We start from the raw sequence: 14,166 nt of genomic DNA on the forward strand, positions 1-14,166 counted from the left end.
GGGCTAGGGTACAAATTACCCCCTTTACCCCCCTCTCCTAGGCCCTGGTGACAGCAAATTGTAATAGACACTGTTTAGTTCGGCTAACACCTGCATGTTGCCATTGCTACCTCTGAGGGCGAGTGGGAAGGGCTTTTTACAAAGTACGTTGTGGTGCCTGCAGTACTTACTGTTTTGCCCCCCCCATGTATGCTACTAAGAAGGACACACATACTCTGACATCGTTTTAATCATATTCTATTGACCGTTTGCATTTTCAATTTCATCATACATGAACATTGGCCTCATTCTTCCTGATATTCATGAGGAATAGCTTTAAAACTTTCTGTGCCCCTGAACTCACCTGTAGGAGTCTCGGTAGCTCATTGTATCATGTCCTGAATCTTCCTGGTCCTCCTCTGATACTTTGAAGCAAACTTTCTTCATTCCATGCTCCACTTTGTCCATGTCACTCTCCTCTACGACCAAGGATGTGGGGGGTGTCTCCTCTACAGAAGGAGGCTCAGACAGTCCAGCTGCTGTGGGTTCAGTTATAGTGGATAAAAGCCTGCAAATATAGAAAGAATCATGTTGTGATTAAAAATAAATAAATCATAAGAACATAAGAACAATCCCCTTTTAAAGGTGTCCAGGCTAGACGCCATCACCACATCCTGTGGCAAGGAGTTCCACAGACCAACCACACGCTGAGTAAAGAAATATTTTCTTTTGTCTGTTCTAACTCTCCCAACACTCACTTTTAGTGGATGTGCCCTGGTTCTGGTGTTATGTGAGAGTGTAAAGAGCATCTCCCTATCCACTCTGTCCATCCCCTGCATAATTTTGTACGTCTCAATCATGTCCCCCCTCAGGCGTCTCTTTTCTAGGCTGAAGAGGCCCAAACGCCGTAGCCTTTCCTCATAAGGAAGGTGCCCCAGCCCCGCAATCATCTTAGTCGCTCTCTTTTGCACCTTTTCCATTTCCACTATGTCTTTTTTGAGATGCGGCGACCAGAACTGGACACAATAAGTATAGCTTACATCGTTACATGGAGTCATATGCATTTTGGAGTCTTATGAAATCCCATACAAACCTCCTGCTCTTTAAAATTCCATAAGAAGCCCTGCTTTGTATGCCACCACCTTCAGTGGGCAATAGAGCCTTCTTAGAGCTGGCGCCTCAGTCAAAGAATGCTCTCTCCAGGAACACTCAGCCAGCACTGACTCTATTTTCCTTTGAGGCATCAGATGAAGACAATTTTATTCTTCTGAGTTTTTCTGTTTTAATTCTGCCTTGACTGTCAATTGCTCTCAACGATTTTGTTATGGGAGGAGATTTGCTTACCAAGTATTAGGCACAGGTGGTATCATTATAAGGGCATCTTTGGTGGATCTCATCAATTGTAAAGAGACACAAGAAAATAGGTGGACCCTAAGATACGCTGAAGTGATTTCGGGTCGGGTTTCCCAAAGTGTGCGTCGTGACCCCCTGGTGGGTTGCAAACCCACATGTGGTGAGTCACGCTGGGTCCTCCCACCTGCTCCTGGGAGTGTTTGGCTCCAAATTGAAGGAGGGGTGCTTACCCAGCAATGCTGCTTGCTGGAATGACTTACCGGGCTCCTCTAGAGCCCTCTTCTGGGCCATGCTGGGCCAGCGACCCACTTTACTGGCCTTGGTGGACCTTAGAATGACCTTCAAAAGTGTCCAAAGCCTTCCAGTTTTTGGAGGCAACTTCCAGTTTGACCAGAAGTCACTTTCTGCAGAAGTGAACAGAAGATGTTTCTGAAGGCCATTGTGAGGCCCATGGAAGCCAACAGAGCAGGTTGCTGGCCTGGCGTGACCCAGGGGATGCCTGGAAGACACTTCTGGTAGCATCCAAGGTCCTGTGAGGGCCACCCCCATGGATCTCAGTATCCACGGATTTGGCACCTACCGGGGAGGGGGGTTTCAGGAACGGACACCAGGAACCAATACAAAGGGTCAACCTGTACTTCTCTACCAAATATTCTTCTTGGAAAACATTAATGAAGTTGTGAAGAGCAGACATGTAAAGGTGTGTCGCAGCCCATTCAGTCAACAGAAATCAGGAAGACAGATTTTTTTTACCTGTTAAGAAGTGATGGTTCAACACAGATTGTCCTGTTCAATTTATTTTCCTACCTATCCCTGTTCATTGGGAGATTGTGTGTCTCCCTCTTATTTAAAGGTCAAAAGCTACTACAAGGTTGCACAAAGATTTCTAAAAGCAAAGGGTGAATCAACTCACTTATTTATCTGAAAGACGTATTGCTTCATTTCCTTAACTGCTATATCTAGTTTATTGAAGAGCTGCAAGTAAGAGTCCTGTATCTCTTGATCCTCTTGCTTCAGTAGAAAGCCAAGTCCTCTTTCCTCCTGAGTGGTGGCTCCATTCTCTTGGCAGTAGCTACAATCATATTGTCCGTGTAGGTTGAGATCCCCATTTTCTGGAGTCAAGCACCTCCATGATGGTGCAGCCATTGTGGTTATGCAATGCTGAGTGTATGAGACTGGATTTAAGCTTCCTGTTAAACATTAGAAATGTTCATTATGAAAAACATTTGTTTTTAAAGACAGATATAATTCCTGTTCTGATATACTTCTGTCTTCTAAAAACATTCCTTAGGCAAGCCTTCGGTGTTTCTATGGTTGATTTTTCATTGCTTTCCAGGAATCCACTGTTTGATTGGTCCAGGGGTGCCCAAACCCTGGCCCTGGGGCCACATGTGGCCCTCGAGGCCTCTCAATGCGGCCCTCAGGTCTCCAATGAGCCTCTGGCCCTCCAGAGATTTGTTGGAGCCCGCACTGGCCCGACACGGCTGCTCTCAGCGTGAGGGCAACTGTTTGACCTCTCGCGTGAGCTGTGGGATGAGGGCTTCCTCCACTACTTGCTGTTCCACATCTGTTTCACATCTGTGGTGCAGTAGCGGCAGCAAAGGAAAGGCCAGCCTTGCTTTGTGCAAGGCTTGAGCTGTTACAAGACACTTATTCATTCATATAAGTTCCACCTCTAGTATATTAATTTATGTAAACTTATGTAAATTTATTCAAATTTTAAATGTAAATTAATTCTTTTTGCCCCGGCCCTCGACAGAGTGTCAGAGAGATGATGTGGCCCTCCTGCCAAAAACTTTGGACACCCCTGGATTGGTCTATCTGCCAACTCATTTCTGTAGATTTACAAGTTATCCCATTTTTGCCCAGCCCACAGGTGTACACATTTGGTCCCTGTTGCGTATATGCAACATTGAGCAGAAATAATTTTATTCTTGCTTTTGTAGATGTTAGCTGCCTTGGCATAATAAAAGGAACAATCATATCCCTCAAAAAATAACAATTAAGTAGCAACTTTAAATTCTTGTATATATTACTCAGGGCTGTTTTTTCAAACATGGCTTGGGACAGTGGTTTATTTCAATTAAAAGCAATTGTGGAATTCTGCAAAATTAATGTAGATGATGATGATGATGATGATGATGATGATGATGATAATAATAATAATAATAATAATAACTTTATTTCTATCCCGCCCTTCTCCCCAAAGGGACCCAGGGCAGCTAACAACATATAAAACAGATTAAAACATAGCTTCACAAACAAATAAAAACATATTAAAAACACATTAGCAGAACCCATAAAAACAGTAGTCAGATAAAAGGTAGTCAGATAAAGGTAATGTACTGTAGATAAGTAATGTCAAATCAATATAGCTGATCCTCTAGGCCAGCATTTCTCAAACTTTTAGCACTTTGACCCACTTTTTAGAATGTGAATCTGTCGGGACCCACCAGAAGTGATGACATGGCCAGAAGTGACATCAAACAAGAAAATTTTTAAAATCCTAGGCTGCATTCCTACCCACATTTACCCAGGAGTAAGTCCCATTTACTATCATTGTTAAAAGTGTATATATAGTAGCCATTTACTATACTTGTTAAAGTATTTCATTTTTCCATTTCCCATTTACTATCACTGTTAAAAGCGTATATAAAGTAGAGATCTGTTACATTTCCCCAAATGCAGTCACATACTATGATAGCATCAAGTCTAACGTATTAAAAATAAAATAGTGAAATGAACGGGGACCCATCTGAAATTGGCTTGCGAATCACATAGTGGGTCCCGACCCACAGTTTGGGAAACACTGTTCTAGGCAATGAAATGTCCATCAATAGCAAAGAAAAGCCCTACTAAAGGCCAGACTAGTCCACCATCCTGTTACTCACAGTAGCCTACCAGCTCCCTCTGAGAAGCCCACAAGCAGAAGAGAAAGGGATGAACTACACATGAATGTAACACTACAGCATCACAAAAGCCTCTAAGAACAACATACCACCTTGTTCTGGATCAAGACCAATAATTGAAGGCTTCCGTCCAATGCGAATGCTGAACGACCTTCCCATTGAGGTAGTGTTTTTGGGGTACGACACTTCCATGAGGTTCACGTGGCAGTTGGTGGGGCAGAAATCCATGCTGCTCAAGGGGTGAAGGTCCATTCTGGCTTGTTTGAAAGAGGGGCTCACCTTCATTTTCAACTCATTTGCAAACTAGGGAAAGGAAAACTGTTTATTTAATTTGTATAAACATACCAATCCACCACAGAACCATCAGTATGCAACAGAGATCCTTTTCCTTTCTTTCTAACCTTTGTGAGAATTTCCAAAAATGCATGGGAAATGAGTACACAATGCTACACAACAGTGCAAATCCATGCCCAGTTTGCAATAAGTAATACACTCAGAGTCTAGAAGAGAACAGCAATGAGGATAGGAAACAACTTAGGAGGGATATCGATCAACAATCAGTGGTCGCTGAGAAAGCCACATTTGTAATCAACATTTTATATAAAATGTTTTATAATGAACAGTGCTGGCTGATTTAAGTGAATATTATTAATACACATGGTGCCATCAGAAGAAAAGACAGGTGCCTTCGCTAGGGGCTCACAATCTAAAAATAGGTACATGGGAGACAATGGAGGAAGAATAACTACTGGACAGAATCCTGCAGGAGTTCTATAGAAAATATGAAACAGTCAAACTTAAAAAGCATGTGGCAGCTGATTAATGCTTAACTTGCGAGTCACAATACTTTTGTAAACTAGGGCTCTGATTCAAACAAGCACATGCAGGTAACTCAGGGTACAATCCTAACCAGGTCTACTCAGAAGTAAGTCCTAGTTTGTTTAGTGGGGTTTACTCTTAGGAAAGTGTGGTTAGGATTGCAGCCTCAGAGCGCATGTAGCCCTTATCAAAAAGCTGGAATCCCACAAATCAGTTGCCATTTGTTTGTGCACCCCCCAATGAACACTCTAGACAACTGAGCTGGGAGAAAGGGCCACTTTATTAAGATAGTGTAGAAAGAGAGGCAGACAGACCTGCAGATGCTGTGGCAGCAAAGCACCAGTGGTGCGGAGGCTGGACCCTCAGAGGGCACCAGAATTGTATCTGTCCTCCGGGCTGGGCGTGCACCCGACTCCAAGCCTGGCCCCATTACAGGCGGCGCAGTTTATCCAGGTCTTCACCCCGTGAAGGGGTGAGGCAGCTGGACTGCGGGCAATGCCACCTCGAGCCACTAAGCCTCTGCGGTGGCCCTGAAGTCCCGGCCAGGGCCCCACCCCTACCCTCGTGCTGCTGGGCCCCTGAAGACTGAAAGTGGGTTCCGCCCTGCCTATGCTGCCTGAAGGTGCACCCCAAAGTCCAGTTCACACCTTCTACCCCGCACCACCTGCCATAAAGTGACCTAGGATAGCAGGAAAAAGGAACCCCTTAACCCGGGCAATCTGGGGTAGGCAAAAAAACTGCCTGCCACCAGCCAATCCTGGTAGACAGTAAAAAAATTCCTACCTGGCCCCAAATGGCGACCAGTAAAACTCAGACTGTTCTAGGGACGGACGGGTGGGTGTCAGCACCGTGCCCACATGCAAAGGAGGACGAGGGCTGGGCGCTGCTGCCCTAAGAACCCTCTGGGCTCCCCCAGCTGCCAGCCCCCCTCCAATCCCCTTTCAGGAGAGGAGACTCTTGTGCTCCTGGTTGGTCCAAACAAAGTACAGATCCGCTGCTTACATTGCGTGATCGGCATTCCCTCATTCCCCCATCAGTAGAATTTTGACCCTTTTAAGTCTACATGCTTGCAGATCAGATTATTGGATTAGGAACTCTACATTCATGTCCTTAAGGCCCTCACAGCAGGATCAAATGCAGGCGTCTCACAATCCAATGTTAACAAGAGTGTGCAATCTCAGGAAATTCAACAGGCAATTTGAAACTTTAATACGCACAACTGAATATGTAGACATCCCTCATCACCCCCCTTAAGACAGACTTGAAAGCAGCACATTATCTGAAGTCATTGCAATTGTCTAGTGAACACTGTGCATCTTATGAGCTGACTGTGGTGCGCGTGGCGCTCCTACCTCTTGATAGCTGGTAATTCTTCTGCTAATGCTCTCCAACTTTGTGTCACAAATCTGCCGGAATTCGTACTGGGGCATGGTCACAACAGTAGAGCTGAGAGACATGAGCCTCATGCAGTTCTTCTTGAAGTTATTGTCATCCATGGCAAAGGCCTCCAAAATCTGAAGAAACAGAAATGAATGCTTTTGCTTGGTAGGGATGTTATGCAAAAACAATGCACGCCTATGCATGTTTACTCAGAAGCAGGTCACATGTGCAGGAAGCAGGAACGTGTGCAGAGGACTACAACCTAAACAACTTTTCAGATAACTGGTAGATGAAACACTGTGAATATAATGCCAGGTACAGATTTTGAGGTTAGTCCCAAATCATCAGACGTTTAGGTAAATGGACTGGATTCAGATGCCTGTTGTGTTTTTAATTGTTGCACTGTCTTCCCAAAACACTGCTAACATACTGCCCAAAGCCTAAATTAAAATAGTACTAAAACAGTAATTCACTGCCAGCAGGAACAATAAAACCAATCAAGCAAATGTAAATGGTCTTATCATCATCAACATAGCAGTATTTAATGAGTAAAAATTTCACTTCACTGACAAAGCAGAAGGTCAACAAAATTAATGACCTGAAAAAATTTATGACTCCCACTATAGGAATACCAACTCTCACCTGGCTCCACTCTCTTCTTTCTCTTAAAGGTTCAATATACAACAGGGAGATGAAGAAAAGGGGAGTGATGCCTTTTTTTTTTTAATCCCTAAAGGAATGACTCCCTTTGGATTCAGTTCTTTGGGGGCACCCCATTAGCACTAACCCATCAATTGCGGTGGTGACCATTGGAAAATTGGGAAATATCCCACCAGCATCTTTACTGATAGCCAGCAGTTGAACGCTTAACGCTCCAAGGGGTGGATTTTCGTCTCTACAGTCAGTTTGTAGCAGCAACAGGAAGAATGGGGGAGCAGCACTGTTTTTCAGTTCAAGCTCCAGCCCTTTCTGTTGTCCATGCTGCTGTGCTCTGCTGATGCCCCTTCTTTTTCTAAGACTGTTGTCATCACATCCACACACAGGTTGAACTCTATTTTGAGGGATTGTAAGGGAAAAAACCTAATTATAAAAATCTTCTTAGGATACACTGATTTTTTACAAGTCAATTTTAAAGCAAGGCCATTGAATTTTACTTGTAAATATGGTCTCCCCGGACTGAAATCTCATTTCCACCTCTCCACCACCAAAATGGTGCCAATGAGCCCTATAAATCCACCCTTAGGCATGGTGTTTGTCAAACAGCCACTTTCCTATGGCACTAAGAATATTTAGTGATCTGGGATATTTCTTCTCCAGATGTTGGAATGGGAATAGTACCTATGTGTCATTGTTACTTAACCACAAATATTACTTTAAACACCACACTGCCATCCTACTGATTTTACTGGAGCTTGATTCTTACTGGTAAAGTGCTTAAGCATGCAGTTAGGTCTAGCAAATTGGTCTTCCTTTTATATCTTTCTGTCATCGAAGAGTAAGCCTTCCAAACAGTCCTTGTGGAAAGAAGCAGGAGGTGATTGACTAAAGGAATGAAAGCTGCAATACTTTTCTCAAATTCAGATAACTTCCATTCCACAGCCTCAGAATTTCTTGGAACAGGCAACTGCAACAGCAATGAAGCTAAGACACACTCAACTCTCATGCCCCAACAGCCACTAGGAAGATTGCTCTTAGACCAAGTGGAATCATTCCATTGCATTCTTATTGATCAATACAATAAAACTTTCCATAATGCTGTTTTGTTTAGCTGTGCTTCATTACAGTGGTCTTTGTCATGGTGTGATGGTTACTGTGGCTGATGGGAGCAGTTCATTCTAGGAAGTATGGAGTCAATCACTGCCAGTTTCCTCTTTCTCCTTAACAATGTCTCCTATAGCGCTGTTTCACACAGTGCTCAACTTTCTGGTAATGTATCTCACACATTCTGGGAGGTATTAGTGTATAAATTTCAAGCACAACAAATCACATATAGAATTGGTGTAACTTTTAAGGAAGCAAAATGTGTGTTGGCCTGTGTAATTAACCTTCACCTTTTTTGGTGGAGGGAGGGGAAAAGCTGCTTACCCCTTGACTTAAGAATGGCTCCCTCTCTTGAGACTTTTCGGCGAGGCCTGAAGACCCTTCTGTTGAAACAAGCCTTCTGAGTTCTCGGCCTTTTTAACATCTTTTCAACATCTTTTAATTTTTTACAGGCCTGATTCTTTTATGACTTGCTGCTCTATGCTCTTTTTACCTTTTTACTACTTTTTATCTGACTACTGTTTTTATGATATGTGTTAATATGCTTTTATCTGTTTTTAAATTATGTTTTTAATCTGTTTTAACCTGTTGGAAGCCGCCTTGAGTCCCTTTGGAGAGAAAGGCGGGGTAAATTATTATTATTATTATTAATTCTCAACACAGTACCCCTAGAAATGGCGAACACAAGAGGCCATTGTCCAGTCATGGTTTTCTTAGCTACATCCTTGCTTTTCAGACTTGGACCTAACCCTCAAGATTCACCCCTCCAGAGTATCAAGATCAGTGCAATCTGTTCTATGCAAGATTACCCTTGAAGATTGCTAGGAAGCACTATTTAGCACAGGTTATCATAGTCCATGGCCTGATGAGCGAGGGACACCCGGAACATAGTATCCAAGGCACTAGCTTCCTATTCTACAAGCCCAGCTCAAGTTATAATTAAACTAACACAACTTGCATTCTACATATTTTAGGAAACACCTTCATCCACATGTACATTCACTTCAAATAAGTGGGAAGGTTTTGTTCTGAGTCATAAGCGCATAATCTCGCAAAACCAACACTTTTAAAGCGTTGCTATCTTCAACTGAAGAAAGTTAAATATGTGAAATAAACAGGCCTTCCATTTACTTAATGTTCGTGAGATCCTGTCCACTCTGAAGGACTGTCCCCAGCTTTGCCCAGGCAAGCATCTATTTGTTTAGCAGAAGACCCTTAATGCCAATTTTACTTTAACAGACTTCTATTTCAAATATTAGCCATCATCAGGGATAGGAAAATATAGAAGCCTGGATCAATAAATTCAGGAGTAATGTCCAATGTTGTAACCTTTGCAGTGAGATTGAAGGACCCCTTTGGCTCAACAATCTTCTCCAGAACAAAGCTTCTGATCCCAGCAGTGCTGACGTATTCGTATACCACACCATGTTCTAGGTGAACATTGTCCACTGTTAGGCTGATGAGCGGAGTGTCTTCTCTGATGATCAGAGGAGAGCCAAAAGTCTGATGAGCCAAACCTGAAAACAAAGTTGAATAACTATTTATAACTGCTTCTGCTCAACAGAGTCAAGGGTACTGACCACAGTATCAGCCAAAGTCCCAGTCCAAACAGGAGGCCCTTTGCAGCTCTTCTTGCCTGGGAGAGACCTATTGGCCAGTCTAGGTTGGTAGGGTAGCCCAGGGCCTAATACTTTAGTGCACAAGAAGATGTTCAACCTACAGCCCTCATTGCATGTAACAGTACACAGAAAACTATGAGTACCTGAGTACAGATCCTCACCAGCTAGATGTAAGCAGGTGGACCACTTCAGATGCCAAATATCATAATGGGGACAAAGGCCCAGAAGGCAAGATGCCCTTGCCGTTTTCTCTCCTGCCCCAGTTGTTAATATTCAAAGAACTGATGTGTATATTTTCTGCAAAATAAGCCTGTTACCCTGCACATGCCCGATCTCATCTGATCTCGGAAGCTAAGCAGGGTCAGGCCTGGTTAGTACTTGGATGGGAGACCGCCTGGGAATACTGGGTGCTGTAGGCTGAAGGTTGCCAACCAAGCCTGTTTTGAACAAGCAAAGTCCTTCTGAAAAATGTAATCATACATTCCACAGGAGGATTCAACTCCCTATTCCTGCCCACTCCTCTCTTTCACATAGTACCCCAAGATTTTATCTTTTAGGGGTGGGCTGATTCAACCAGATTACATGATATTATGTGTGAGTAAGCCAAGGGCACAGAAGGCAAACATGAATATTCAGGAGGTTTTAAAATGCTAATACTATCAATGAACTTAAAAGGCCCTATTTGCTTCTCTTCAGTCTGCAAAGTTATTTTAAATCCTGCCACTAGTATTTCTTCTAATTATAAACCATCAAAGCTGTTTGCAAAAGTCTTGACATTTCTTATGCAAGAAGATTATGGAGACAACTGTAGGCAGCTCAGATTATTCAGGACCCTATCCAGCAAACACTCATGCCAAATTGAATGCATGCTTGGAATTTCATTGAATTATGTTGTCATTTTTTTCATTGTAGCTGCTACTGGTTTTTTATTGTTCCAAATTTTATGTGCTTTTACTGCTTTATTGTAAACCACTTTGAGCTGCAGACTGCCAAAAAACTGATTTTAAAAAATTAAATCTGCATAATTTAGCCAGTTTGATGTAGTGGTTAGAATTTCAGACTAGGGAAGAACCAGGTTCAAATTCCCATTTAGACACAAAACCCACTGAGTAACTTTACGTTAGTCACTCTCTCTTCTAACCTACCTCATAGGGTTCTTGTGAAGGTAAGAGTGGGGGGACAAAAACATGAAGGCAAAATATCAAATAGGGCTCATGTCCCAAATAATCTACTCCTGTGCTGTCTTGGTGAGTCTCATGCTACAACTTTCGAAGGTTGCAGGATGGCCAATAAATAGGATCCCACAATCCCTTTTACTCAACAACATTACACTTTAGGTGCATTTCAGTCACTGCCATGTAGGGGTAGTGAGTTGGAAGAAATAGACTGAGCTGGCATCCTACGTGGCACAGTAGTTCAGTAAAAAGCATTGCCCAACATGATATGTGCTGACCACAAGCCAAGGCTATATAATTATGTTGGTTTGTGGAATGACATTGAAGCTGCCAAGTCAATTACCTACACCATCATACCCAAAGGCTCAGGGATTTTCTTTAGTGGATAGCTAAGAAGGTCAATAAAAAAAGATGTACTGTTCTGTAGAAACAGTATGTAAATATGGTACCAACATGAGAAACACCAAAGGCGCTCCCAAGTTACAAGGGAGCTGTACTGTTAAAACTTTCCACGTTCCTCTTTGTGACATTCTGACAGGTCTTCCAGACCCTAATCTGCTGCCTCAGATTGCATAAAGCAAGGGAGCACAGATCCAGGGGTAGGATTCAGGCACATGACCAAATAGCTCCCCAATAATAAGTAGGGAAAGCCAAAAGGCTTGGTATTTGCAAACAAGTTGATCACTAGCAGGAACCTAGAACGATTCAGTTACGAAATTTGCTTTGGCAGAACAAGAATCATTTTCCCAGAATTTCATTCTGCTTAAATTCCAAAGTGTCATACAAACATATTGAGACAAACCACACTAGTCTTATAGCACAGTACTTTGATTGATAGTGACATTCCAACGCCCAAGCATGGCTTTCCCCAAGCACTGCTAACTTGAGATCAATTTTGGTGGAGAGATCAGAGATTAAGGGCACAATCCTGACCTGTATTTGGACGGGTGCAAATCCCTTGTGCCAGCCCAGGAGGGTCGCAAATTTGCAATAAGGCAGATTTGCGCCTCCTTGAGAGGAAGCCAGGCTGCAGCCTGGCTGGGCTGACACAAGCACAAAAGGTAGGCGGGTGGGAGGTGGGGAGGAGGCGGGGGAGTGGTGGGAGACGGCGGGTGGACCTGGGGGTGGGTGGGCAGGGAGAGGGAGGCGGGGTTGGGATCCAGGAGTTGTGCCAGATCCCAACCCCCGTTCCCAGGGAGAATGGAGTGAATTCAAGCCGCTCCGGCTCTCCTCAGACTTGTGCCACTTCAAGAGGTGGTGCAAGTCTGAGGAGACCCATAGGGGCCAACAGCCCTTACCTGGAGGTAAGGGGAAATGTTTCCCATTACCTCTGTCTGAGCTGCTTCTGGCCACTATCCTGCACTGGATACAGTGCAAACCTCCTGACTTGCCTGTTCCAGCGCAGGATAAGATTGCGTCCTAATTCTCCTGCATGGCACAATATGTGCTATGCCACTGAGATATGGCTCCTGTAGCAGAAAAGGGCCAAAGAGTCTGCCTCGGTCATGTCCTTTATAGGCAAGGAATGGGTTTCCCTCTTACCTTCTCCTTGCTGGCTGTCATTATGGGGATCAAAGGTTGAGAAGGCTTCTTTACAAGACTCAGAATGACTTCCATTTAAGTATGAGTTGGAAGCTGACTGATGCTGAGCTCTGTCCTCTTCAGCATCTTCATGGGTTCGATAAACCCACTGGTACAACCCCTTTCATGAAAACAGAAATGTTAGGGGGGAATGACAGGGGAGTTTCATTGGAGAGTGGATTTGCATGAAGCTTCTCACAAGTAGTAAGCAGTTGGCTGATCTTGTACAGAAACCAAGCCTAAGTATGCATTAATTGCATTTATGCATATTTTCCCCTTACTACCTTTACTTCTGCCTTTTCTCCTTTTCTCTCTGAGCAAATGCAAACTCTTAGCATTTGCCAAATAGAAGCACAGCTGCTGATAACACCTTTTAGTAGATTTGCTATGCTGCAATCTGGAGAATGAGTCTCAAATTGCCTGGCACAGTAGGAGAAGAGGCAGCTGTAGCTTCTCACCAGCTCCTCTTCTAGTTCTGGTGTTCAACCTCCTCCCTTGATTGATGTGATGCACTGCTTGGAGACCTGCTGCTCTGAGCAAGCGGGAGAAGAGGACAGCAACAGGGCTGAGGAAGGAATGCACTGGAGGGGCCGCAGCTGCCTGTTCTCCTGCTGCAGCGGATACATTAGAGCTACTCAGGCATTCTTTGGGTTGCAACCTGGTAACCTCACGGAGTTGTTGAAAAGATAACTAAGCTGATGCCTATAAAGCATCACCTTTTTGTATTTTAAAAAAGGCTGCATTCCCACAATCCTATGGACCCTCTCAACCTATTACTACTGAAGTGTACAGACCTGACACAGCTATGTGCATCTATTCTACTGTATGTGGAAGATGAAACAGACTTATGCAGCTGCTTTAAATGTAACGGCTAATCTGCAATGATTGAAGTCCCATGCTCAGTTTTTGTGTGCTGCAAAACCATAACACAGAAATTATTTGGAAAAAGAACACAAGTGCAGAGAGATGAATTTCAGGTCACAAGAGTAACAGAAAAATCTAGATGTGCAAGTGGCACACATGTGATTCTTTTCCATTGTACATCTCATTCACATATGCATTGGATGAATCTTACTTTAACAGTGTTTGTAGAGGAGGGGATCACCAATTATTACATTGCTTATTATTAAATTAGTAAAACAATTATGCCCCAACACAGCAAGGCTCTTTTCTCCATGCATTAACATGATCCCATGGCCCTGTCGGTGAAGAGACTTGCGGGAGTAGGGCACGTGTCAACTTGAGAGTGCAGGAAAGCCCAAAGACAAGGATTTGTTGGTGAAAAGCATTTCACCAACTAGTAAAACATTTTAGAACCACTGACCCATGGGATAAATTTAGTCTACCCATAATTAGAGCCATGGTGCAATTTTGGTTTAAGAGCATGGGGAGCAGAGCCAATTACCAAGAGACAGAAACTTTGTATTGAATTTTGTGTGCAGATGGTGTGGAACTGGAAACCAAAGCTGAACCCTGCCTTCAAAACAGGGATGTAATAACATTCTAGAGATTTTCTTAAAAGGGGAGTGTTCCCATTTCAGAGCTACATCCTATTTTTATCACTTGGGCTTGTCCCTGCAAACTAAGAGG

The 14,166-nt window shown here is 43.5% G+C and overlaps 1 protein-coding gene and 1 pseudogene across 4 annotated transcripts in view; one reads left to right on the plus strand and one right to left on the minus strand.

Annotated features, from left to right (window-relative positions):
• The window catches only part of PREX1 (phosphatidylinositol-3,4,5-trisphosphate dependent Rac exchange factor 1), a 270,327-nt gene that overhangs the window by 34,232 nt on the left and 221,929 nt on the right, over positions 1 to 14,166 (minus strand). For 2 of the 4 annotated variants that reach the window (XM_066623406.1, XM_066623404.1), the window contains exons 21-26: positions 12,538 to 12,697; positions 9,531 to 9,718; positions 6,413 to 6,574; positions 4,334 to 4,544; positions 2,246 to 2,522; positions 344 to 547 (exon numbers count right to left, since the gene is read on the minus strand). In XM_066623406.1, the coding sequence (XP_066479503.1) occupies positions 344 to 547; positions 2,246 to 2,522; positions 4,334 to 4,544; positions 6,413 to 6,574; positions 9,531 to 9,718; positions 12,538 to 12,697 (1,202 nt within the window). Of the gene's footprint in view, positions 1 to 343; positions 548 to 2,245; positions 2,523 to 4,330; positions 4,545 to 6,412; positions 6,575 to 9,530; positions 9,719 to 12,537; positions 12,698 to 14,166 lie in introns of all 4 variants that reach the window. The other 2 variants (XM_066623403.1, XM_066623402.1) reach the window with 1 other exon arrangement.
• Positions 10,129 to 10,239, plus strand: LOC136650779 (5S ribosomal RNA; annotated as a pseudogene).

Source organism: Tiliqua scincoides, chromosome 4 (assembly GCF_035046505.1).
Source record: "Tiliqua scincoides isolate rTilSci1 chromosome 4, rTilSci1.hap2, whole genome shotgun sequence".
In the NCBI taxonomy this organism is placed as follows: Eukaryota; Metazoa; Chordata; class Lepidosauria; order Squamata; family Scincidae; genus Tiliqua; species Tiliqua scincoides.